At 31.9% G+C, this 27,817-nt stretch overlaps 1 protein-coding gene and 1 pseudogene across 1 annotated transcript; both read left to right on the forward strand.

The window, feature by feature from the left end:
• Positions 1 to 5,745: 5,745 nt before the first annotated feature.
• Positions 5,746 to 6,981, forward strand: LOC110646853 (glutamate receptor 2.8-like; annotated as a pseudogene).
• Positions 6,982 to 11,019: 4,038 nt separating this feature from the next.
• LOC110646851 (glutamate receptor 3.2-like) lies at positions 11,020 to 11,671 on the forward strand. The gene is made up of 2 exons (XM_021800425.2): positions 11,020 to 11,193; positions 11,333 to 11,671. The coding sequence occupies exons 1-2, from the start codon at positions 11,020 to 11,022 to the stop codon at positions 11,669 to 11,671; spliced, it is 513 nt and encodes a 170-aa protein (XP_021656117.2).
• The last annotated feature ends 16,146 nt before the right edge of the window (positions 11,672 to 27,817 follow it).

Here is a 27,817-nt window from a genome sequence, read left to right on the forward strand (position 1 = left end):
GTTGATATGCTTAAATTGATTATATATATAAATATATATATATATATATATTGGCTGCTCACATCACTTATTTTACAATCTCAGTTCTCTCTGTCATTTCGGCCTAATTTATTTCTAAGATTGGTTATGGCACGAGACAAAGGAAAAGGGAAAGCCAAAATCACCACATATTCATCCTCAGACTCAACTGACGCAAGTATCCCTGCGTCACCACCTCCACAAAAGGATGCTCCTCTGATAATTGGTAAACCAAAAGAAAAGACCAAGAAAAGAACAAGTGAGCCAGTTCAAGAAAGGGGAACCAAAAAGAAAAAGATTTTAAAAGCTCCAGTTGTGCATATGGAGAGGGCTATTCATGAGCCAAGGTATATTCACTGGCCTGCTTTTGTTGAAATTTCCGTTCCTTTGCAATCTTTGTTTGAGTATCAAAAATGGGATAAACTGTGTTCTGATACTGAAGGAGTGTATGTGGACTTAGTGCAAGAATTCTATAAAAATTTGAGGGTTGATGATTCTGAAAAAGATGAGTCCTTTAAAGTGAAAATGAAAGGGACAATTTATGAAGTGACAGTAGCTAGATTAGCTAAAGCCCTAGGAATTCCAAATAGTGGAAACAAAATCTGCTCCCACAAAGATGTTTTTGCTGTTGGTGGGTTCAACAAAAGGGATTTTGAGGGTGAAGTGTTTAAAGGAGAAGTGAAGGATAAGACAAGCATTACTCATGCTCATCAACACATTAAAATTCTGCATAGTTTTATTATTTATGTGTTGAATCCTAGAACCGGCAGTCCCAACTATTTGAGTACCCTTGACCTCTGCATAATTTGGCATATAGTGAACCAAATTGAGTTTAATCTTGCCTATTTTATGCTGAAACAAATCATGAAATGGAAGCCACCCTACAAGCTACCATATGCTCATCTTCTAAATGGTCTATTTAGAGACTTTGGGATACCTTTGGAATCCGAGAAACTTAGGACCAATATGATTCCAATCACTAGCTTGCAAAAAGATGATGATGGTAGAAAGCTTAGATTTGAGCAAGGTGCTAACTCCAAAGATAGTGCAAGTGGCACTTTAAATGTTGAAGGTATTTTGGAGGAAGTAAACAATTTGAGAGAATTTGTTGAGATGGAACTTGGAGAGCTACAAAAATTTAGAAGTTTTCAAACTATTCTTATGAATGCTCTTGACTCCAAGGTTGATGGATCTTTGATGCTAATGTACAAGATTGTTGAAGAGTTGTTTAAAATCAAAGTCCATTTGGGTATTTCAACCATCGAAATTTGGAGAAACCGATAAGGTTGCTCTTGGATCTGTTCCTCTAGCCGATAAAGTGACAGAAAAGCAGAAATAGAAATAAAAAGAGGAAGAAGAAGAAAAAAAAGAGGAAGAGGAAGAAGAATCAGAAGAAGAAGAAGAGAAAGAAACAGATGAAGAAGAAGAGAAAGAGGAAGAAAAGGAGGAAGAGGAAGAAGCTGAAGCAGAAAAAGATGAAGATGAATCTGATGATGAGAATGGTACTGGAGGCAGCAAAGAGGGAAGTAGAAAAGATAAGAGTGACTCAGAGTCTGAAGTAGAACCAGAGACACCTGCTCCTGCTGCTCCTGCAAAAGGAAAGGGCAAAACAGCTCAACAAGAACAAAGACGCAAACAGAAAGAGGAAATCGTAAACCCACCGCAAAAAGACTAAAGCGGCAAAAGTCTGCACTGAGTGCAGTACTACTGAGTTAGCAGCTGGGCCTATTGTTCCTTTGACACCCGGGACTGAATTGGCTGCTGCAATTCTTCAAACTTTGAGTGACAAACCTATCAAGCCCAAAAAGTTGAAAATGGGTGCTCCAAAACCAATCAGAAGAAGTTCTAGGCTGAAAGGATGAACTGAATTTTAATTGAATTTTGTCTAACAGTCTGTCTGTTAGTTTGCTACTTAGTCTGCTACTTTTGGTTTTTCTGAACTTTTAATTAGTTTGCTATATCAGTTACTATTTTGACTGTTTATTCACTGCACTTAAACTGAATTTTGACTTATTCACACATGCATGATTTCTCCCATATTCTTTTGATGCTGACAAAAAGGGGGAGAAAAGTAATGAATGGTAATCTTGATACTTGATATAGTTTGTGATTAATGGTGCATGATATAGTTTGTGAATAGCATATTGTTGATATAATTTTATGGTGTGCATATTATTGATATCACTTGTGAATGATATATACAATTTGTGATTAGTGTGTATATTGTGCATATTTAGTTAGTATCTTTAGTCACACTTGACTCCTTAAGAAAATGCTTATGAATGTTTTATTGAAATTATTAAGGGGGAGTTATTTGTGATTAATTGTTGATATAAGCACATACATAGGGGGAGTTATTCTCACATACACATTCATACACATACTCACACTTATTGACATTTACTTGGTGATTCAATTGAGTTTTGTCATCATCAAGGGGGAGATTGTTGACCCCACAAGCTCAAAGGAGCATAGATTTTGATGATACCAAAACTCAACTAGAATCAAACTAACATTGTTTTAAGTGTTGTGTATCTCAAAGAAGAAGGACAAAAGGATTTTATGATGGATTGGTCCTTATGAAGAAAAGATGACATTCTAAGGATAACACAAGACGAAGCAAAAGAGATAAAAGAAGAAAAGGTTACCTTCCAAGGCTGCATTGAAAATCAGATTTGAAGGTACATCTAGTATAGAAGTTAGTTTTATTTCTTAGGATTTCTTGTGAAAAGAATTGAGGAGTAAAAGTCAATGATGCTTATTTTTAATCCCTCAAAAGATTTTCTTTTTAAATATCATTACTGGCCTAAAAAGTGTTTGACTATGATTTGGTGTAAAGTTTTATAGTTTTGAAAGTTATGCAGAAAAGTTTTCCTGGTATGCTAACTGGTTTGCTACTGATTTTAGTACGCTAACTGGTTTGCTAATTTCTCAAATCGCTAATCGTTTCAACTCTGCACAACATCGCAGAAACGACAAAATAACGGCTATTTTCTTGAAATTCGTATCGTAACGTTCAAATGAGTTCTGCACGGTAAAAACGTTCCAAAGCTATAAATACACCTTCCTTTGGCCATTTTGCACTTAATGAAAGTCCTCTCTTGTTCAAAATCTTTAAAGCTTTCATTCAAAGTGCTCAAAGTGATTTATTGCTCTTCATTGGCTTATTTACTCAACTCTTCTTTATAGTTGCTGTTGTAATTGAGTGAGAGTGAGTTTTTTCAACACATTATTATCATTTGTGAGAGGTCATTCAAGCACCTATTGAAGCTTAGTTGTGATAAGTGTTTGGGATAACACTTGGTAGAAGTGTGAAGCTACTTGTAAAAGCTTTGTTGAGAAGATTTGTAAAGGGCTTTGTCTCTTGCCTTGAAAAGAGAAGAATAGTGGAGTGAAGACTCAAAGTGGGATCTTTGAGAGAGTGGATGTAGGCTAGTTAAAGCCGAACCACTATAAAAATTCCAGTGTTCATTTTCTCAACCCTTGCTCTTTACATTTTTGCAATTTAGCTTTATGAATGATATACTTTTGCTGATATGAAAATTGATATCATATGCTGTTGATCTTGCTGCTATCTGAGAAAAATAGTTTACTGCAAAATCTGCTGATATCTGATATATTCTGTTGGTTATCTCACAGTCTTTACGGATAGGATATCCGTATAATGCTCTAGTTGCTGTGATAAAAACGTATTCAGTTTACTGATATATTTACTGAATGCTTATATAGTCTGTTATATCAGTATACTGATTGCATACAGCTTAACCTTGAGTCAACTTGTCAATAGAGCTATATTGTTCATATTTAGCATTAGTTAATTAAGTTGAACTTAGCTGCAATTTTCAAAGGTTTTGAGCAAGAACCGAAAATTGTTTTTAAAGTCCAATTCACCCCCCTCTTGGACATATTTTGGGACATCAAATAGGAATTTCTTGTTAGATGCAAAAATTTACTTTGTCCGGCGGCCTTTAGCTCTTTTTATTGTCTCATTATAGGCGTTGGCGTCATTTTGACGACTTACTAATCAATCCCAAGTGTCTCGCGCTCTTTGAGGATGTGGTCGCTATGAATTACTCTTTCCAAGTCAACTTGTCTTGCCAAGTTTGAAGCATTCAGGCGAGTGTCGAGTTCGAGTGAGGGATCTTCATGGTCTACCAAGCTTTTTGCTACTCCCAAGTTAGGGTTCCGATCACTTGACTCGAGTCAAGTTGCTAGATTTTTTTTTTTAGTATAACTATTTTTATTAAAATTTAAATTTAAGAACTCACAATTTAAAAAACCGCTTGAAAATCACTAAGACTCGTTAGTAAAATTTATTAAACTTTAAATTCTTAATTATTTATCTTCATGTAAGTTAAAATTTGAAATGCTTGATGAAATTAGATGCTCTCCTTCCTTGAACAAAAAGACAAAATGGGTTGAACCGGACGTAGTCCCTATAGCATATGGTAGGCAATTGCGCACCAAGTAAACTAAGAACCCAATCTCAACTCTCTGCTTAAAGAAACGAATTTGTATTTCTACTTGCTTATTATCTATATATTTAAGGAGGACTAAATAAGCTCATTATTGGTATAGGTTGCAGCCTTTTATATTCGATGAGATAATCAAATTTGGTTCATTCGATTTAAAATAATATATAAATTATTTTCTTTTTGTATATAATTTAGATTTTCTGGAGTTTACAACTTAAAAGAAAAATTTTGTGCAGAAATAGCGATGGATTTTCTTGCTATATGCTTGTTCCTTGCTACTCGTCTTTCACTATCGTTACAAGATAGAATACCAAAGTCCATTGACTTTGCTGGTGTGGATATGAATTCCAGCAACATTGTCCTCGTCTGCACTGAGATAAGCTCACCGGAGACGACTATGATGATTCTAAACTCGCTGGAGACGGTGATTCTCCAATATTCATCAGGCAACTCAACTCTTGCAGGAGCTGTTTCTGCTGGTACGTCTAGTTCTACTTGTTTTCGGCAAGAATGCTTTTGTAGTTAAAAGCTGTTTGAATACATGTGTAGAAGTTCTTGTAGAAGTCCTACTTCTCTCTAAATTCACTCTGAAATATTTGGAGAACTAAAGTATCTTACACCTCCATACACAACAAAGGATAAAGAGTTGGAGCATGGCTCCCACCGGGAAAGGCTGCCGGGAACCAGGAAAAGAGGTTATATCAAATATGCCGTCACTAGCTTTCTTAATTATCTCATTTAACTGCAATAACCTCTTTGACAAGTTTGGAGAATATAACAGACCGCTGGAGGAGAGTACATAAATTCCTAGTTTGATTATAAGTTTGAAATCAAGAGCTCCATCCATGAAACATTTGATTCATGGTTCTCGTCAGAAAATTTTTTAATCGGCAACATCAAAGTGAAACGATTAAAGATTGGCGTGAGATCAATTTTCAAGCCATCGATAGAAGGATTTTCAGTGCAGAAAAAAATCATTGGGTTTACACTTGATGTGTTTGAAGCAGCTGTCAAGCTTCTACCCTACAAATTGAGTTTTGAAATAGTTCCCTTTTACAGTGATGAAGATGATTTGCTTAAGAAAGTTGCTCTCAAGGTTAGATCTTTGTCCTCATTACTTTTGTTTATTCCAATATTTTATAATATTAACCAATTGATGAAAGAATTGTCAGATGAAAAGCACTATGCCCTATAAAACTTACTCCAAGTAGAAATGAAAATACTGAATTTTTTGTTTGTCTTAAGACTTTTGATGCAGCTGTCGGTGACTTGGTAATAAGAGCAGAAGGGTATCAGCTCGTAGAATTCTCACAGCCATATGTTGACGCAGGACTTGTGATGGTTGTCACAACTAAAACATATGAATCTCAGCCTTGGTTGTTCATGAGTCCCTTCACCCCTGGGATGTGGTTTATAATAGTTGCCATGAGTTTGTTCACTGGTACTGTTGTCTGGTTAATTGAACATCAAAACCATAGTAGTGAGAGTAGGGGTTCATCTGCCAAACAAATTGGAGCTATTATATCATTCCTTTCTGCGGCTCTCCATTTTGGGCAGAGTAAGATAATTAACAAAGGGTTATTATCTTTTGCTTAATTATCCTCCCAATGGCTCATTCTTGATAAACTTTTCTTAAATAATATAGATTTTATTTTGCAGGAGAAACACCCAAAAGATGTTTAACACAATTTGTTCTGGCACCATGGTTACTCCTGATGCTAGTACTTACATCAACTTTCACAGCAAGTCTCACCACTATGATGATCAATTCAAATTCTAAACCATCTAGAATAGAAATTAATATGCTCAAGCTGGAAAATGCTGCTGTTGGCTGTGATGGAAGTTCCTTTGTTATCAGATATTTAGTGAGAGTTTTAGGGTTCAAGCCAAATAATATCAGAAACATAGCCACAATTCATGACACTGCAGAGGCTCTATCAAGTGGAAAAATTAAAGCTGCGTTCTTTTTGAAACCTTATGCCACAGCTTTTCTAGCAAGATACTTTGCAGATTTTGCTATTGTAGAACCCACCTATGAGCTTGGCGGATTTGGCTTTGTAATGTGATTCATATACTTCCCTTGTTTAGACTGACAAATTCATTACTCTGTATAATTCTATTCACTTTCTTGCTCTTATCTTGCAGGCGTTTCAAAAAGGTTCTGATTTAGCATCAGACATGTCACAAGCATTTTTGAAATTAAAGGAAAGTGGGGAATTGCAGCTAATAGAGGAAAAAATGCTCTCCTCTTTCAATTGCTCAGCTTCAGGTTCTGACGCAAACCAGAGCCAAAGTTTAGGACCTGAACCCTTTATAGGTTTGTTCAATATATCAGGCAGTGCTTCTGGAATTGCATTAATAATAACAATCATTCATCTATCAAGACAACATTGGGAAAGAATGATAAACATCGGAGAAGCATTAATGGGTAGAGGACTTTGGATATGGTTGGCAACCCCTTTCACTGCAAGGCAAACAAGAAATGAACTTCAGCTGGCAATTCTTCAAAGAGAAGGGTAAAAAGAAATGCAGTATCTGTATCTTAACATTATTAAATTTGCAGGATAGAAATAGGTAGTATCCTCGCAGCTCATGCCTAGTAATTTCTATTGGCAAGCGGCCCTTTGCAATTAGTATATTTCGATTTGAAAGATTTGCACTACCTTTCAGACTCCTAGTACCTTAAATTGTATGCTGCAAGAATTCATAAAATGGTAATAGCTTGAAATGGTGGCGCGAAGTCAGAGCCTAGAGGAGTTATTATTCCCATGTCAAATTGAAATAATGGAAAGGAATTGATAATTCTGATCTTAACATTAATCATTACATTTTTGCGGATGAAGATGAAGAACTAGCTGTGTTGAAGCATGTTAATTAATAACCAAAAAAGGGAGGACAACGGTTCACCAAAACATTAGAATTATTACAAAAGAAATCATGGAAACTATTATTGCTTACTCCACCAACTAGGGTTTTGCCGCTCTCACTATTAACTGGTGCTTGAATTATTGCAAAGGTTATCCAGATACCAAAGCAAGACAGAGCACTGACGTTTATCTTCCTTGCATCCTACCTAATACTATCCATCACTGCACCAAATGAGTAAACGGCTGTCACTGTGCGATCCGTCTCATATTTTATTATTATTACCTTACAATATCTAAACCTGTTTAGCTTATACATTTTAATTAATAATTTATATAAAAAAATATTTTTATTAATAATTTATATTTTAAAATTTTAATAATTCTATAAAATATTTAAATTTTATTTATTTAAAATATAATATATAAAAATTTATATATTATAAAATATATATTTTATATTTAATTAATTATTTAAATAAATAATTTAAAATAAGGAATATATAAAATTTAAATTAATGGAAATATTATTTAAATTAAATTCATTCTAAATTCAATTATATAATATTAAATCTATCTTAATAAAATTTGATGGTATTAAATACTTAAAATTACTTGATGGGTTACCATCTCTACCTTTATATTCCCATGACAAGATGTTTATAAAAATTTTCCAAGTGACCCAAATTAATTATGATATGGCATTAATGTTCCCTAAAGAAATGATGATATGGCATGGTATTAATTTTGATGATGATCCATATGATATAGAGATTTATTATACATAACACCTATAAAGAAGAAATCTAATAATTTGCAGTGCATAATATCATTGCAATAAGCAAAGTTTTTTTTTTTATTTTTTATTTAAGGTTAGCTATTTATTCCACTAACTGGGTTTGCCAATTGATGTGTGTTGCCTGAAAGCATCGTAACATAAGTTTTAATTTCCAGTCAATTATTTAATAAAAATATTTTAAATTAAATTTTAAATAATTTAAGTGTTTAATTAAAAAAATTTAAAATAAACTTAATTTATCAAGATAATTAAAAATAATATATCATTAAGTATTATAATTATTAAAAATAAATTTAAAAATAAATAAATAAATCATAATAAAAATATTATTACTTATAACTTTTGACTTAAGTAATTTTTTAATTCATAAGTCAAAGCAAACACCGATTAACTTATATTTTTTTAATTATTATCAGATTTGACTACTATATAGATTTTTTTTTCCAAATTATATGACCTCAATTTTTTATTATCATTACCACTTAATTTTATTTTTATTTAATAAAAGTTGCTTACCTATTACGTTTAGCACTACTTGGGTGTGACATATTGAGAGATTATTAAATTCAAAAAAATAATTCATTATTCCATCTTTTATATTATTTCTATGTCCATACATACGCATTGAGAGGGAGAAAAAGATATACAATTGACCATAAATGATTTTTTATTTTCAATATGACATAAATGACCAAAAAAGATATATGAATAAATTTTGATTATTATTAGGATTATTAAATTTTTATTTAAAAAAAAAAATCTAAAGAATTCGAAATTCAGATAAATTGAATATATCTTTATCTCAATGGATAATATTTGTATTGAATTTGTATTCCATCATTAAGTTAGACGTATCTATTAGTGTTCAGATCATATCACTTCAAAGCTGAATCATTAACAAATTTAAATCATAAGATATTTCGTGTCTCGATTATTAATTGTCCAAACTATACATTCAGATATCTTAAAGTGGTACTACGCCAATTACATTTTTAATCCAATAGAATTAGTATAATAAGTGAAAATATAATATTTTTAATTAATTAAGATTCCATCCTTAATGCATCATGCGAATGGGGTAGAAAGTCCTCAAAATCGGACCTACATGAAACTGATTCAAAATTACTTTTTTCCAGTAAATATTAGAAAATATAGTGAATTACTCCACAGAGGGTCGTGATGTAGGTCCTTTGGGAAGAAAGCGCGTAAAATTTCACAGAAAATGAGCCATTCTTATAATATGAAGAATGGGTCTCATGTAATTGTGTGAGATAATGTATATACACCTGGTAAACTTAATAATTTCTCATCTCTTGCGATTGTGTGTGGGTCCTCCGTCCTTGCAGTGGCTTTTCAAAAGTCAACTAGTTTTGAGAATTTTCCAGGAAAGTACAAAAATGAAAAAATAGCCATAACGCTAACGAGGAAAATACCGTGTTATAAGACTTTTCTATGGATAAAAAACAAGGCTACAGGTTGTGGAATTAACAACTTAAAAGACAAGTTTCTGCAGAAAAACCAATGGATTTTCTTTTTGTTAGCTTCTTCCTTACCGCTCTTTTTTCACAATCGTTACAATGTGGAATAGAAGCTGCTCCTTCTCATACGTCTTGTTCTACTTGTTACCAGCAAGAATGCTTGATGGGTGGGACTCACAATGTGTCTTTGGTGCATAATGAATCAGGTTTAAGTAATCTTTTTTTTCGTATCTTTAAAAGCTATTTGAATACATAAATGCTTTATTCGGATAAGTTTTAACAATCGTCTCTGAACTTATTTAATTGTAACATTACAGTCATTCAACTTAAAAATGTAATATAAAACCCCATCAACTTTCATATTTTATACAATAAAATCCCTTTAACCTCTAAGTACTGGTTTTTTAATTAGACGTTGATCTAGACAATTTCAGTATGAAACTTAGTCAGCATTTCTCTTTTCCCTTTCAAGCAATGTGTAAATTAAATCATTATCCTATTTATAGACAGAATAATTTTTCACGTGTAACAAAACACCATATGGGAGCTGTTCACATCAGTTTCTAACTGGAATATCAATAATTGAAAGTCAAAGGGATTTCACTGTACAAAATTTAAAAGTTTATAGGGTTTTATGTTACATTTTGAAGTTAAAGGATTATAATAGATAGTTGTTAAAATTTATCCTGCTTTATTCCCTACAACAGACCTGTGAACTTACCGTAATGATTCAATATTTCAATTCTAGTGTTTTCATGTCCATCTTGGTTGACTATTGATCATGAACCCATTCTCCTTGGTTACTCTCCTATGTCAGTGCCAAGCAAAAAAGAAACTCATAATAACTAAATTTAGATTTTATTTCAGAAGCTGTGATCAATGAGTTGAAAAAAATAACAGAATGAATGATGGAATAATCTTATATTGCTGGTATTCAAACATAGCAACACAGTACACATTAAACCACTGGATAGTATGAATTATTTGGTAATTAGAAGTTTGTTTAGTTATTTATTTACTTCTCACTGAAATATGTACAGAACTAGAGAATTATCTTCCACTTCCAAACACAACCAAAGATAAAGAGTTGGTGCAAGGAGTACCAGACGTACTGATATCAATACCATGTGGCAGCAGAGGTTATATAACAAATACCATCACTTACTTTCTTGATTATCTTAATTTATCTGCAAAGGCCTCCTTAACAATTTTGGAGAATATGATATTTGATAGGTCGCTTGAGGAGAGAATATAATCCAAATTCTTTGGTCAGTTATGAATCTGAAATCAAGTGCATCATCCATGAAACATATTATATTCGGTTTTCATCAGGAAAATCTTTAATGAACAACGTCGAAAAGAAATGATTAAAGATTGGCCTACCAATGAGATCAATTTTCAAGGAATCTGTAAAAGAACATTCTGTTCAAAAACAAATCACTAGGTTTACAGTTGATGTGTTTGAAGCAGCTGTCAAGCTTCTATCCTACAAATTGAGTTTTGAAATAGTTCCGTTTTATGGTGATTATGATGATTTGCTTAAGAAAGTTGCTCTCAAGGTCAGATCTTTGCCATCATTACTTTTTATTATTCAATATTTATAACATTAACCAAGAATTATCCTGATGAAAATAGTATGCTATGTAAAACTCACTCTAGAATAAGAAAAAATATTGAAAATTTTTTGTTTGTCTTAAGACTTTTGATGCAGCTATTGGTGATATAGTAATAAGAGCAGAAGGGTATCAGCTTGTAGAATTCTCGCAATCATATGTTGATACAGGACTTCTGATGGTAGTCACAACTAAATCAGATAAATCTCAACCTTGGTTGTTCATGAGCCCCTTCACTCGAGGGATGTGGTTTATCATGGCTGCCATGAGTTTGCTCACTGGTTTTCTTGTCTGGCTTATTGAATATCAAAACCATAGTAGTGAAAGTAGGGATTCACCTCCCAAACAAATTGGAACTGTTATATCGTTCGTTTTTGCAGCCCTCCATTTTGGGCAGGGTAAAAAATCTACCATCTTTTGCTGAATTATCCTTTCAAGTACATTATGGATAAATTTTTCTTGAATTATATAGACTTTATTTCGTAGGAGAAATACCCAATTGTAGACTCTTATTTTGTAATAAGTATGTGTATTAAGACTGTGAGAAACCCGATGATGAAAAATTATACGACTGTAAGATGTAATTGGAAGTATGGAGCTGAATTATTAATTCCGTGGCACAATCTTTAAAAAAAATAATATTTTTTTTTGGAAATGAATTTAATTAAATTTAAATAAAATTTTATTTTGTTTAAATTTAATATGGGTAGTTTTTAAATGTACCTAATTAAGTTTAATTGAGCCTCATGGGTATAAGAAAACCTAGTTAGTAATTTTAAATATGACCCATTTAATTTATTTTTTGAAAATTAAAATAAAAAAATATTTTTTTCTCTATCTCTCTCCCATACAAACTCTCTCTCCCATTTTGGCCCTACTCTCTTCCTCATTTCTTATTGGTGTCACCCCCTTTCCCTCTCTTCCTATTGGTTGGAACACCTCACCCATATCACAGTCTCACCCAAATTTCTCAATCGCAGTTGTTTAAGTTATCTGAACCTTATCAGATAAATTTTGACAATCGTCCCTGAACTTATATAGTTTAACATTATAGTCCCTCAACTTAAAAATGTAACATAAAACTCCTTCAACTTTCAAATTTTGTACAGTAAAATCTCTCTAACCTCTAATTGTCGATTTTTCAATTAGACACTGACCTGAACAGTTCTAGCGTAGAGCTTAGTCAATATTTTCCTTTTCTCTCTCAAGTTATGTGTAAATTAAATCATTTTTCTCACTGTAAGCAGAAGGATTTTTTAAGTGTAGAGAGAATAATTTTATAATTTAAATAAGAAAGGAGAGAAAAATATTGACTAAGAGCCATGCAGGAGCTGTTCACATTAGTTTTCAACTGAAAAATCAGTAATTGAAAGTTAAAGGGATTTTACTATGCAAAATTTGAAAGTTTAGGGGGTTTTATGTTACGTTTTAAAGTTTAAGGACTGTAGTATTACAACCATATAAGTTCAGGGAAAGTTATTGAAATTTACCTGAACCTTATCACACTAGGACTTCAAACCCTACCACACCTCTTTCTCACTCCCTATTGGTGCCTTCCCCTTCCCCTCTCTTCCTATTGGTTGAAACACCTTATCCATATCTCAGTCTCACCCAAATTCTGCAATTCTAATTGTTTAAGTTATCTGAATTTTATCACCCTAGGACTCCAAACCCTATCACACCTCTCTCCCAAAACCCTATAAATACCCTACTGGAGAAAGAAAAAAAAAAGGGAGGAGGAGGAGAAGACAAAAAAAAAAAAAAAAAATTTAAAGAGAGAAATAGTCAAAATTCTTTTAGTTCTTCTTTCTTTCTTGCGATATTTCTTAAAGGTTAGTTCTTTTATTTTCTTTTCAAGATCTATGCTATATAATGTTTAATTCTATGTTCCTTGTTTTTAATTTATTTTATATGTTCATATGAATCATGTAATCATGTTTAATTTGAGGGATACATAACTCTGCACATATTCACTTTTCTATCTCTCATATTTTTATTATTTTTCATTATTTTATGAATATGTAAAAAGTTTGAAAAAATTATATTCATATTCTACACAAAATTCTATTAATTTTAGGTTCAATAATCACTAAAAAAGCTTTAATATTTTATAAGTTATGACTGTTTGAATTTAGGGTTCCTATAAAATCTGATTTGCAGGATACCCAACTTGTGGAGCCCATATCTCCCTTATTTTTTAATATTTTTGTGTAAATCTTGTGTCTAAAATTAAGTTTGGAATCTTATAAATCTTATGAATCTTTTTCAATTAGTTTTGCATTCATATCTGTTATGGTTGGTGAGTTTTGAATTTTACAAAAAAGTAGTACGATTCTATCATTAGGAAAATTTACGATATGTATAGATTATTTGGCTGGGGCTTTGATTAATCTATGAATTTTATAATGTTGTATGATGTTTTGGCTATCTTCTGTAATTTTTGCATGACTTTTAGGTATGTCCAACTATTTTTCAAAAATTAAATTTCTTGCTACTACAATCTGGCAGAATTTGAGAATTATATATTTATGTATGTTTTTGTGTGTTCTTGAATTCTAATTGATATTTGATTTATTTTTCTGAGTTCTCTTAATTCAATAAGTGTTATGAAGTATTTGGATCATGTTAGAAGACCTGAACCCTTAGATAGTTCTAACTAATTAGGAATTTTAACCCCTTAGAAGATTAGAGTTAGAATCCAACAAGAATTGCCATTAGTATTTTCTTATTTTCTTTAGTTTCTTTACTTTTTAGTTTCTTTATTTTTATTACAAACAAAATTGGTAAGTAGCCCTAAGATAAGTACCAAAAAGGATATTTGCGTGGAGCTTACATGGAGCTAAACGGGAGTAAGCTAGGGATATCATTGCCATAATAGAAGAGAAGACCATTTTTTAAGAGTAGTTTGCCCCAATGACAACTACAATTACTAACAAGTAAGTAATCATAAATTTCTAAAATAACCATTGGCATGAAATTGTAGTAATAATAGGATTTTTATTTGGTAAATTAAAATTAACTTTATTTTTAATTTAACTGACTTTTGCATGTAATTAATTTAAATAAATACTTTGTAAATTAAAATTAATCTTGTTTATAAATTAAACTAACCTTGGCATGTAAAATAAATTTAATTTAGCACTTAGTAATTGTAAAATAAATTTGCATGTTAGAAATCTTTATTAGGTTGTGATTATTTGGACCTTATGTGATATTAGAATAAATTACACATGTACATAATTAATTTAGTTTAATTATCCTTATGGTAACTTGGTGAAAAATTAATTAATTAGGTTAAATAGAAACTTAGGGTTATTTGAAATTGAATTTGCTTGTAAATTAAATTCTCAATAATAAATTAAATTTAGTCATCTGATAAATATCATTTAAATAATTAGCAACCCCATAGACTGAAATTACTTTTGCATGAAAATTATTTGTAAACAACAACCCTTTTGTGAATTACTTGCGTGTGTAGGATTAGAATTGCAATTTTAGGATAAAGTTTAATAAAGAAATAATAAACAAGACTTCTATAAATATTAGCAGAAGATTGGCACTTGAATTAACGAGGTTAGACCAGGTGTAAGGGGTGCCTAACACCTTTTCCTTACGTACCCACTATTCCAAACCTAGACATTGGGCTATGGTAATGACGGTTGTGGAAACTCTGCAAGGAGTAAGTTGCCATCCATGACCCTCGGAAGAAACACTAAATATGTCCCGGTTTTTACCCTGGTGGCGACTCCTGTCTATCTATACCTTCGTGGCATAAATCCTTAATACCGTGGGAGTGTTATGGGAATACAGTATTTACTAGTGGTTTGATTCTATAAGGATTGTATGAAGTGCATGTCTAGGAAATGCTGTCTAAGGATGTGATACTTAAGTGAGACCATTGTGATTCCAACATCTTTCTTGAGCATTAACTGGTGCATTTTATATAATTATAGTGGATGATATTTCGCCTCACGCTCCCCCTCCTACACCACTAGATGTTTAACACAATTTGTTCTGGCACCATGGTTATTCTTGATGCTAGTAGTTACATCAACTTACACAGAAAGTCTTACTTCTATAATGATCACTTCACATTCTACACCATCTAGAATAGACATTAATATGCTCAAGATGGAAAATGCTGCTGTTGGCTGTGATAGAAGTTCCTTTGTTATCCAACATTTTGTGAGAGTTTTAGGGTTCAAGCTAAATAATGTCAAAAACATAGCCACAATTCCTGGCACTGCAAAGGCTATATCAAGTGGAAAAATTAAAACTGCGTTCTTTTTGAAACCTTATGCCAAAGCTTTTCTAGCAAACTATTGTGCAGATTTTGCTATTGTAGAACCCACTTATGAGCTTGGTGTTGAATATTAATTCAAAATTACAGCTGGGTGTTTTATGACTTGGTCTTTACTTAGTGTCTTATTTTTCTCTTATTTATTAGTTGCAATATCTGATAGTGGGCATATTTTTTGTTAGTGGGCAGATCATGTTCTAATTTTTAAGTCCTTTAGTTTCTATGTAAGCCTATAAATAGGCTTTTTCATTTCAGATCAACATAAAGCCAATTTCTTGATGATTTCTCCCATATATCTTATTGTTTATTCTTTGTTAAAGTTGTTTGTTGTTGCTGGTTTAATTTCTTTTCCCAACATTTTTGATATTAGAGCTGGGTTGTGTTGCTCACCAAGTGTTCGAAAAAAGTCCTGTGAGAAGTTTCTATGGCTGCAAATGGAAATAGCGTGAATATCACTCAGCCTCTCAGACTCTTATGAGTTCTAGAGCATCAAAATGATGACGTTGTTCAGGTTTCAAGATCTTTGGGATCTTTTGGAGATGGGTATTCTGACCCAGATGAAGAGAATAGGTTGAGGGAAAATCAAAAGAAGGACTCAAAGGCATTGTTCTTCATCCAATAAGCTGTCTATGACATAGTTTTTCCAATGATCGCAACAACCACTATAGCAAAGGAAGCATGGGAGACATTAAAGAAAGAATTTCAAGGCTCATCAAAGGTAATTACGATGAAATTTCAATCTCTACGCCGTAATTTTGAAGCCTTGTTAATGAAAAATAATGAGTCTGCAAGATTTTCTATCTAGAGTGATAGAAATTGTAAGTCAAATGAAATCCTACGGTGAGAAATTCCATGATCAAACTGTTGTTGAAAAAGTTTTGAGGAGTTTAACTCCTAAATTTAATCATGTAGTTGCTGCTATTGAGGAATCGAAGGATCTTTCTATTTTTACATTTGATGAACTAATGGGTTCTTTGCAAGCAGATGAAGCTAGACTCAATAGATCACTTAAAAAGAGTGAGGAGAAGGCATTTCAAGTGAAAAGTGAGGCAACCTCACACCATGATGAGTCAAGAAAGGCAGGAAATAGGGGTGGATATCGTGGAAGAGGCCATGGTAAAGGAAGAGGTAATGGCAGATCCAATGGGCAAGCTAATCGAGGGAAATCTTTAAATGAGCAAAAGAGTTATAAAAGTGGTATTCAATGCCACTACTGTAAGAAGTTCGGGCATGTGAAGGCAGATTGTTGGAAATGAGAAAAGCAAGCAAGTTATGTTATGGAAGACAAATAAGAAAAAATGTTATTCATGGCCCTTGAAGCTAAGCATGATGTAGCAACTGTGAATGAAGCCTGGTCCCTGGACATCGACTGTTCAAGTCATATGACAGGCATAAAATCAGTATTTAAGGAGCTTGATGAATCTCAAAAGACATGAGTAAGGCATGGAGATGGTAAGCCACTTCAAGCTAAAGGTAGAGGGACTGTTGCAGTGATTACTAGCACTGGTAATATCAAGCTTCTTCATAATGTGTTTTTTGTTCCTAGTTTGTCTCATAACCTGTTGAGTGTTGGGAAATTGATGGAAAGTGGGTATTCTGTGTTATTTGATGATTCTTCTTGCACTATTAGAGATAAAAAAAAAAAACAGGGCAAACTTTAGTTAATGTTAAAATGATAGCAAATAAGATGTTTCCTTTAGAAGTCACTACTATAGAAAGTCAGGCTCTTATTGCTAGTAGTCAGAAAAATGAGTCCAAGTTATGGCATTTACGATATGGGCATTTAAATGTAAAGGGGTTAAAACTATTAAATCAAAAGGAAATGGTTTATGGACTGCCTAAAATAGAATCTTTAGAAGCATGTGAAGGGTGTATTTATGAGAAATAAAGCAGAAAGTCATTTCCTGTAGGAAATTCTTGGAGGGCTTCAAGTTATCTTGAACTTGTACATACTAACTTGTGTGGGCCTATGCAGACAAATTCTCTTAGTGGTAGTCGATATTTTTTGCTATTTACTGATGATTATAGCCGTATGAGTTTGGTGTATTTTTTTGAAGTATAAATTAGAAACCTTTGAAAGCTTTCGAAAGTTCAAGGCACTTGTTGAAAAGAAAAATGGAGGCTGCATGAAAACTCTTCCCACAGAAAAGGGTGATGAATTTTTATCTAATGAGTTCAACTCTTTTTGTGAGGAAAATGGCATTTGCTGGAATTTGACAGCCCCATATATAGCAGAGCAAAACGGCATTGCTGAATAGAAGAATCGCATCATAGTTGAAATGGCTAGAAGCTTGTTGCGAGCAAAAAGATTGCCAAATAATTTTTGGGCTGAAGCAATCACAACAGCGGTGTATTTGCTCGATATTTCACCCACAAAGCAGTACCGAATCAGACCACTTATGAAGCTTGGGCAGGTATGAAGCCTCAGGTAAGCTACTTAAAAGTTTTTTGTTATATTTCCTATGCTTTGGTTGAATCACAAAATTGTCAAAAATTAGATAGCAAATCTGAAAAATGCATTTTTGTTGATTATTCATTACAATCCAAAGCATATAGGTTATATAACCCTATAAGTGGCAAGGTGATTATTAGTAGGAATGTGACGTTTGATGAAAATTCAAGGTGGAATTGGGGCAAAAATGGAGAAAGTTCAATAGCTATAGTTTCATCAGAAAATGAAGATCCTCAAACTACATCATTGGATACAACTCCAACAACTTCTACTCCATAACACCAAATACTTGCAGCTCTTCAAATTCATCTCCGAGTAGAAGACCATCATCATCTACAAATGAATCTTCCAATGAAAGCCCACCCAAAAAATTCAGATCACTCCAGGAGATCTATGACTCCACTTATGCATTGTTTGTAGCTGAACCACCCAGCTTTAAAGAAGCAATAAAAAATGAGGAATGGTGCAATGCAATGAAGGAAGAACTTGCAGCAATTGAAAAGAATGACACGTGGGAATTAGTAGATTTGCCGAATGGGAAACACGCAATTAGTCTTAAATGGGTATTTAAGACGAAGTATCATGTTGATGGAAGCATTCAAAGGCATAAGGCAAGACTTGTAGCAAAGGATATTTGCAGCAGTAAGGAGTAGACTTTGAAGACACATTTTCTATAACACCCCTAATTGCATAGCCTGGTATATTTTACTGTTCCGGTGACCGGAGTCGGTCTGGACAATTAAGGGGATTAGAACCATACGTAAGACAACTAGATAACCTATAAACACAAATAATTAGTAATTGCCAATTAGTTAAGTATAAATAAGAAAAACAGAATATAAGAAGTTAAACGAGCCGAGAGTCACAGCGATGGGTGACATTCTCGGGAAGGACTGCGAAGTCATTTTAAACTCAAATTTCGAACCGTAAAATGTGACGCTGCGGTCCTTAGGACTCTTATGAACACATTGGAAAAGTGAAAATCATGAAAAAGAACTGTTAAGCCAGTCAAATAATTAGGTCAGGGAGCCGAAAGAAATATGGAATTAATTACAAATCGGGATGAACTGGAGAGGGGCAATTTGGTCAATTGACCCCGAGAGCTGACTCCTGATCTAATTGTCAAATAAAATCGGAGAAAAGAAAATTTTGGAATCGAGAATTAAATTAAAGAACTAATAGAAAAAAAAATAAAAAAAAGAAATAAAATGAAAAAGGTGTAGGAAGATGACATCATGCATGACATCATGCATGATGCCATAAATCCTATAATTAATAAATTAAATTAAATGGATTTTTGGGGCCTTCCATAAGACAAAATAAATAAAATAAAGGAAAAAAAAAATTTATTGTCTTCTTCTTCCCTTCCAAGACGTTTTCTCTCTCCCTTACCTCTCTCTCTCAAACTCCATTAGAGCTCTTAAGTCAAGCTTCATAAACCTTCAATTCCACCATAAAAACCTTACTCTCCAACATTAAATCTTGTAGTTAGACCTAGATAAGGAGCTTGACAGAAAGGAAGAAGTTTTGAAGAAAAGGAAATTCTGCATAAAAAGGTTAGTAATCAAATTTGATAAATTGAGTTTGATTCTTACATTTCTAACTTATTTAGCTTGTAAATATGCTTATAATGAAAAGAAAAAATTGTGAGGGACCATTACTGAATTTCGGCCAGCATAAGGGGGAGGGTGATTTGCATGATTTGAATAGTTTGAATGGGTATATAAACCTTAGTTAGTTGAATGACTATGGTTAAAGGTATGGAATCAAGTAAATGCAAAAATTAGTGTGAATTAGGGTTAGGACATTAGGGTTTAGGGACCAAAAATGTGAAGAAGTGCTAAATGATGTCTTTAACATAGTTTAAGGAAAGAAATGGTCATTTGTGACCTAATTAAGTATGTTAGAAATGTTTGAATCAAAGCCAAATTCGGATTGGGTATGTACCATGACCAAAAGTCAACTTTGAGGGACCAAAAATGAAATTTTACAAGTCCAATTGGTATGGGACCAATTGGGACTGAAAATAGGCGCTAAATGACACAATTTTCATTTAGGAAGCATTCCCAAAAAGTGACCAAAACCTAGTGAACAAACTGACCAAACTTGAAAATCTGCAGTATGAACAGTACACATGAACAGTAATCGTGTTTGGGTCATAACTTGAACTAGGAAGGTCTAAATGACCTGAAATTTTACCTGTGGTTAGAGACCTAAAACTTTCATGAAGAACAAAAATCCAAATTATGTCATTAACCAAGTCATTTGGCCACCCCAAGTTGGTGACTCAAATCTGCCAAGACTGAAAATTACCTGCAGTGCAGGTTGTGTCCAATCCAGCAACCATGGTTCAAATGGCCATAACTTGAGTTAAAAAACTCCAATTGGGGTGATTCAAAAAGGAGAATAAACTTAAGACATTAGGAAACATTTTCTATGAAGAAAGTTTTGCCAAATTCCAACAGTAAAGTGACCAATGGAACAGTGCAACTTAGGACTCAAAAACTGAAAATTGGCAATTTTGCCTAAAAGACCTAAGTTTTGAGAAAACAACCAAAACCAACAAGTTTTGTGACCAAAATGTGGTATGTGGGTAAAGTTGGAATTCCCATACCTATTAAGCCTTAGAAAGTCAATAATTTGACTTGAATAGTGTAGTGAATAATAACCCGAAACACAAAATTTCAAGAACGTCGAGTTTAGCACGTTAGAGTTAGGTAAAAGTGAAGTTAAATTTATGTTTGGATTTATGCTAAGTTATGGTACTGAAACACTGTAAAATTGTGTGTTTCAGTTGAAAAAAATACTGGGAAAGAACCCGAAAAACCGAGTCAAGGCCAAGAGGCGACTCGCTTGAGGTTTGTGCACAACATTACTATGCTTTAAAATTCATTGATAAAGTGAATGAAATATGTATTTTACATTTGCTTTAAATTGTTGAAAATTTATTTGTGACATTAGTTATGATGTTTTGACTTAAATTTTTGAAAGTTATTGTGTATATTTGAAATGATAATATTTAGCAAATTATTAAGATAAGTTTTGAAACCACACTGTCATGACCATATATTTGAACACCTCACTAGCACGACTAGTGGGGTAATTAGTTTCGAATTTTGATTCCTTCTCTGGAGAAGTGTTAAGGTGTGCCAGTAGAAGAGGATGTGAATGGATATCCATATATTTGAGCTAGCTAGCCTTGTGATGTGATTTCTCTTTAGCCTCTGGCTATTGAGATTCTATTTGTTTCGAATGGCATAATCTAACTGTGGGTTTTATGAAATATGTTTTGATACTTTGAAATGAACTTGGTTTGCATTAAAAATCTCATAATTCATGTTTTGTGTTTAATGCTCATGTTTAGTCAAATTTTTGAATAAATGTGATTTATATTTTGCATAAAGATTATTTTAGTACGTTGTGCACCACTGAATCCTAGTACTCAGCGATAGCTTTTATTGCTGTCACAGATATAGAGACTAGAAGAGCAACAAACTGAGCTGCTGAGGATTGAGGATCTTCCTGCTTTGAAGCTAACGGGTATAATATATACCCTGATTGTAAATATTTATTTTGATGTATGTAATGCACAGAAATGTATGGACATGTGAAAATGGGTCTTAAGCAGCTTGTACAAAATCTATATAAAATTCGTAATAAATTTTAGTTTGGATTTTCTTAATGTAAATTTTTGTATGATGTATATATAAATTGTTTATCTTTAAAGAAATATGAATGTATGAAATTGATTGACTGTACCTTGAGGATTATTGAATTTTGAACTTGAGAAATTGATTGAAATGATTGTGGAGTTGTTGAAATTGATTGAGTTTGATTGTGAAATTGAAGTAGTGGTTGAGAGAAATTTTTTTAGAAGTGCTTTTTACAGGTATTTGAAGAACTTTTTTCTCAAAATACAGACAGAACTCTGTCAAAATTTTTATAAAATTTACGAAAAAATAAAATGGTTCAAAATTTTCAACTAGCTTTCAAACTTAATTAAATGTTTTAAACACCTATTAGAAAACGCTCACCACTTATCAAAAATAAGAAAATTATTTTAAAATCCCTTGTAGGGTACTTAATGAGTTATTGGTAGATGAAGTGCGGTAGTTCATTAGGTATTGTATGGGATCATGTTATACCTTACAGAGGGGTAAGGTGTGACATTTTCTCCAGTTGCTCGGTTTGAAACTATGAGAATTTTCTTGGCCCTGGCTGCTCAATTTAATTGGTTAGTTTATCAATTTGATTTTAAGTCTGCCTTTTTTTGAATGGTGAGTTGGAGGAAGAAGTCTTTGTTACACAGCCTGAAGGTTTTACATTTAAAGGCAAGGAAGAGAAGGTGTATAAGCTGAAAAAAGCTCTCTATGGGTTGAAGCAAGCCCTACACGCGTGGTACAGCAAAAACTTTTTTTTCTTCAGTAAAATGGTTTTGAAAGGAGCAAAAATGAGCCACCTCTCTGCTTGAAGAAGAAAGGTACAAATGATTTTATTGCTGTGTGCCTCTATGTTGATGATATTATATATATGGGGTCATCTCAATCTTTCATAGCTAAATTTAAAAATTGTATGATGAGGAGATTTGAAATGTTAGATTTGGGTTTATTGCATTATTTTCTTGGGATGGAAGTGCATCAAAGTAGTGGTGGCATTTTTATTTCACAAAGAAAATTTGCCACTGATCTTCTTAAGATGTTTGGTATGATTGATTGTAAAGTTGCAGCCACGCCTATGAATATGAATGAGAAGTTATAGGTTGAAGATGGAACTAGAAAGGGAGATGCTAGTTATTATAGAAGTCTAGGGGGAGGGCTAATTTATTTAACTCACACTAGGCCAGATATAGCATTTCCAGTTGGTGTTGTTTCTAGGTTTATGCACTCTCCTACAAAGCATCATTTTGAGGCAGCAAAAAGGATATTGCAGTACATTGCTGGAACAATGGAGTATGGGATTTGGTATTCACAGAAATCAGAATGCAAGCTATTTGGATACATGGATAGTGATTGGGCAGGTTGTTTGGATGATAGAAAGAGTACTTTAGGAAACGTATTTAGTCTTGGGTCTGGTGCTGTCTCATGGAGTTCAAAGAAGCAAGCAACAATAGCTCTTTCTTCATCAGAGGCAGAATATGTGGCTGCCACTTTCTCAGCGTGCCAAGCAGTTTGGTTGCGAAGATTACTTGTCGATGTTGGCCAAGAACAAAAGAGTGCAATAGAAATTTTTTGTGATAATAGTGCTGCAATTGCAATGGCCAAAAACCCAGCATTCCATGGAAGAACTAAGCACATAGATTTGCGTCATCACTTCATTCATGATCTGGTTACAGATGGTGAAATTGCTCTCAAATTCTGCAGTACAAATGAACAAGTAGCTGCTATATTGACCAAGGCACTCTCCTATGACAAGCATGCTTACTTTAGATCACAACTTGGTGTATGTAATTTTGAATCAAGGGGGAATTGTTGAATATTAATTCAAAATTACAGCTGAGTGTTTTTTGACTTGATCTTTACTTAGTGTCTTATTTTTCTCCTATTTATTAGTTGCAATATCTGATAGTGGGCATATTTTTTGTTAGTGGGCAAATCATGTTCTGATTTTTAGGTTCTTCGGTTTCTATGTAAGCCTATAAATAGGCTCTTTCATTTCGGATCAACATAAAGTCAGTTTCTTCATGATTTCCCCCATATATCTTGTTGTTTATTCTTTGTTAAAGTTGTTTGTTGTTGCTGGTTTAATTTCTTTTCCCAACACTTTTCGGATTTGGCTTTGTAATCTAATTCACACATTTCCCTTGTTTAGTCAGACAAATTCATTACTGTGTAATTCTATTCACTTCGTTGCTTTTATCTTGCAGGCGTTTCAAAAAGGTTCTGATTTAGCATCAGACATGTCACAAGCAATTTTGAAATTAAAGGAAAGTGGGGAATTGCAGCTAATAGAGGAAAAAAATGCTCTCCTCTTTCAATTGCTTAGTTTCAGGTTCTGATGCAAACCCAAGCCAAAGTTTAGGACTCGAACCCTTTATAGGTTTGTTCATTATATCAGGCAGTGCTTCTGGAACTGCATTAATAATAACAATCATTCATCTATCAAGACAACATTGGGAAAGAATGACAAACATCCGAGAAGCATTAATGGGTAGAGGACTTTGGATATGGTTGGCAACACTTTTCACTGCAAGCCAAACAAGAAATGAACTTCAGCTGGCAATTCTTCAAAGAGAAGGGTAAAAAGAAATGCAGTGTCTGTATCTTAACATTATTAAATTTGCAGGATAGAAATAGGTCGTATCATCGCAGCTTATGCTTAGTAATTTCTATTGGCAAGTGGCCCTTTGCAATTAGTGTATTTCGATTTGAAGGATTTGCACTACCTTTGAGACGCCCAGTACTTTAAATTGTATGCTGCAAGAGTTCATAAAATGAAAATAGCTTGAAATGGCCAAATGGTGCGATGTCAGAGAATCAGAGGATTCAATATTCCCTGCAAATGACATGTCAATATGAAAAAATCGAAAGGAACTGATAATTCTGATCTTAACATTAATCATTACATTTTTGCGGATGAAGATGAAGAACTAGCTGTGTTGAAGCATATTAATTAATAACCAAAAAAGGGAGGACAATGGTTCACCAAAACAATAGAATTATTACAAAAGAAATCATGGAAACTATTGCTCACTCCACCAATAAGGGTTTTGCCGCTATCACTATTAACTGGTGCTTGAATATTGCTAATGTTATCCAGATTCCAGAGCAAGACAGAGCACTGACATCATGTTTCAATATGTTAGGCTGGACAGTGGACACCAACATTGTCTACTTGATGGTTGACGTTTATCTTCCTTGCATCCCACCTAATACTATCCATCACTACACCAAATGAGCAAACGGCTGTCACTATGGATGGCAAACGGGCCCGTCCAGGTCGGAACTATAGGTTTCGGTCTAAAATTTTGGAGAATAATCAAAATCAGACTGTAGAATCTAATCGATTCCCATTTTAATTCTAATTTCAATTCAATTTTAATTCTGTTCAATTTAATTTTAATCAAATTCAATAATTGATTTTCTTTTAATATTTTTTAAAAAATGATTTTGTTTGAAATCAAATTGATCGATTTTGATCTAATATAGTCTGATTTAAAATTAATTTTGATCAATCTAATTTTAATTGATTTTAGTTTGATTTCAATTCGATTTTAAATTAGACCACAATAAGTATTTTATATTTAACAAATGAATTTAATAATTTTATAAAATATTTAAATTCTATTTATTTAACATACAACGTATAAAATTTATATATTATAAAATGTATATTTTATATTTAACTAATTATTTATATATATAATTTAAAATAAATAATATTTAATATATAAAATTCAAACTCAATTTAAATATTATTTAAATAAATTCATTCCAAGTTTAATTGTATAATATTAAATCTAACTTAATAAAATTTTATGGTATTAAATACTCAAAAATACTTATTGATTACTATCTTTACCTAAGACTACCTTTATATTCCCATGAGAATATGCTTATAAAATTTCTCTAATTGACCCAAAATAATTATGATATGGCATTAATTCTCCCTAAAGAAATGATGATATGGCATGGTATTAATTTTGATGATGACCCATATGATATAGAGATTTATTATACATAATACCTGTAAAGGAGAAATCTAATAATTTGCAGTGCATAATATCATTGCAATAAGCAAATTTTTAATTTTTTTATTTTATTTTAAGGTTATCTATTTATTTTAAAATTTTAATTATTTGATTATAATAAATTAATAATAATGATTTTATTTTAAAAAAATATAATTAATTAACAATTTATATATAAACAAAGATTGCGTCTAAAAAGTTGCAGTGAGAGAATAAATGAATTTGATTTTTTTTAATTAATAATTATATTTATTATTAAATTAATTCTGAAGTGTAAAACCTACTTTGTTATTGATGTGTTTGATATTTTATGATTAGATGTATCTTTTGGTAATTTTAAGAATTCAACCTTTATATTGATTTGTAATTTTAAGGAATTTTTCAATATAGTTGAATTCTTATTAATAAAAGAAAAATCATTGATGAAATTCATTATTGTCAGAATCAAATTGGACTGACCATTTGAATCGATTTAATTATTAATCATATCAATAATTACCTTGGTTTAAACAAAAGATTTGTTCTTTCCATGAACCGAGATTGACTTAATCAACCCGAGAGGACCATCTTGCTAATATAATTATTAATAATATATTATAATTTCTAATTTAAAAAATTAAGTTTATAACATATATTTAATATTTATTTAATAATATCTCAAACCAATCCTAATTGAATTTTAAAATTTTTGACTCCCTCCTTAAACAAAAAATAAAATAATTAATTTGATTTAATATAATAATTAAAAATATATTATCGCCGCCGCCAATTCTTATATTCATAATTAATCTATAATATAATATCCATTTCATTCATTAATTAATTTTATATTTAAGTGATTATCCAATCCAGATGATTCACTCTTCCATTAATTTTTTTTTATAAATTAAATTAATAATGGACCTTAAGTAATTAAGCATCTATTTAGTATATACTTTATATTACTATTATTTACTGTATACGTAGCTGCATTTTATATAACAATTGGGTTGGGTCTGAAAGTGATACTATTAATATTTTTATTTATTTATCAATTTTTTATTTTTTATTTTTGAGATTCAATTCTGTGGTCTGTATGATATATGAATTTTTATACAATTCAATATAAATTTATTAAAAAAATAAAATAAAATCAAAGCAAATTATAATTTAAAATAAATCTGTTTGTTAGTCTTGTCATATTTGACCATTAATTAAATAAAATCCCTAACAAATCCACCAGTTTTGACTTAGGAATATTCTATTTGAATGGTATTTTTTTTTTTTAACAATTTGATCCTTATGAAGAAGTTTTACGGCTACGTGGTCTGGTCCACTTGTCAGCCATTGGAAAGCTCCCTCATCCTTCAAATACGCGTTGGGTTGATATGTTTGATTGAATTTAACATGTGGAAGTCTACTTCGAGGATTGAAGCGCCAAAACCTAAAAAATCAAAAGTCCATTCTTATTCTGCAAATCAAAATTTGAAATTCTTTTTTCAAATTAGCCTTCAAATTCTATATATATTTAAAATATAAATTTGTAATTTAAAATTTAATTAAATATTTACTACACATTAAGGTTTTTTTTTTTAAATGTAAGTGAGAGGTGATTATTAACATGACGGTTGTCACTAAAATACAAATGTACGTAGCTAATAAGGTGCTTAATTTTATTTTTATTTAATGAAAGTTGCTTACCTATTATGTTTACCGCTACTGGGGCGTGACACATTGAGAGATTATTAAATTCGAAAAGTATAATTCATTATTCCGTCTCTTATACGATTTGTATGTCCATACGCATTGAAAGTGAAGAGATATTTAATTGGTCATAAATGATCTTTGATTTTCAATATGACATAATTGAGAGATAACCATAAATATAAATAAGACCTAAAATTGAAGCTTTTTAATTGAGTCAAATCTTAAAATTAAGTCAATTTTGGTAAAATATAAATTTATTAATAATTTTTTATTAACTTAATAAAAGATATGTTTATTAGTGTTGGTGTGAATAATTTGATATTTTTATATTTTAAATGAAGTTAAGTATTCGATTTTTATGTATGAAAAATATATCTATTAAAAATATTTTATCTTTTAGTGAGCTGACAAATGCGATTAAATTGATTTTGAAATAAGATTTTCT

This window comes from Hevea brasiliensis, chromosome 10 (genome assembly GCF_030052815.1).
Source record: "Hevea brasiliensis isolate MT/VB/25A 57/8 chromosome 10, ASM3005281v1, whole genome shotgun sequence".
Taxonomy (NCBI): domain Eukaryota; kingdom Viridiplantae; phylum Streptophyta; class Magnoliopsida; order Malpighiales; family Euphorbiaceae; genus Hevea; species Hevea brasiliensis.

Bases quoted from the DNA above. Each gene is read 5' to 3' on its own strand.
- LOC110646851 (XM_021800425.2), top strand. From the start codon at position 11,020: ATGAGATCAATTTTCAAGGAATCTGTAAAAGAACATTCTGTTCAAAAA. The intron at 11,194-11,332 runs GTCAGATCTTTG...GTTTGTCTTAAG, and splicing joins TTAAGAAAGTTGCTCTCAAG to ACTTTTGATGCAGCTATTGG.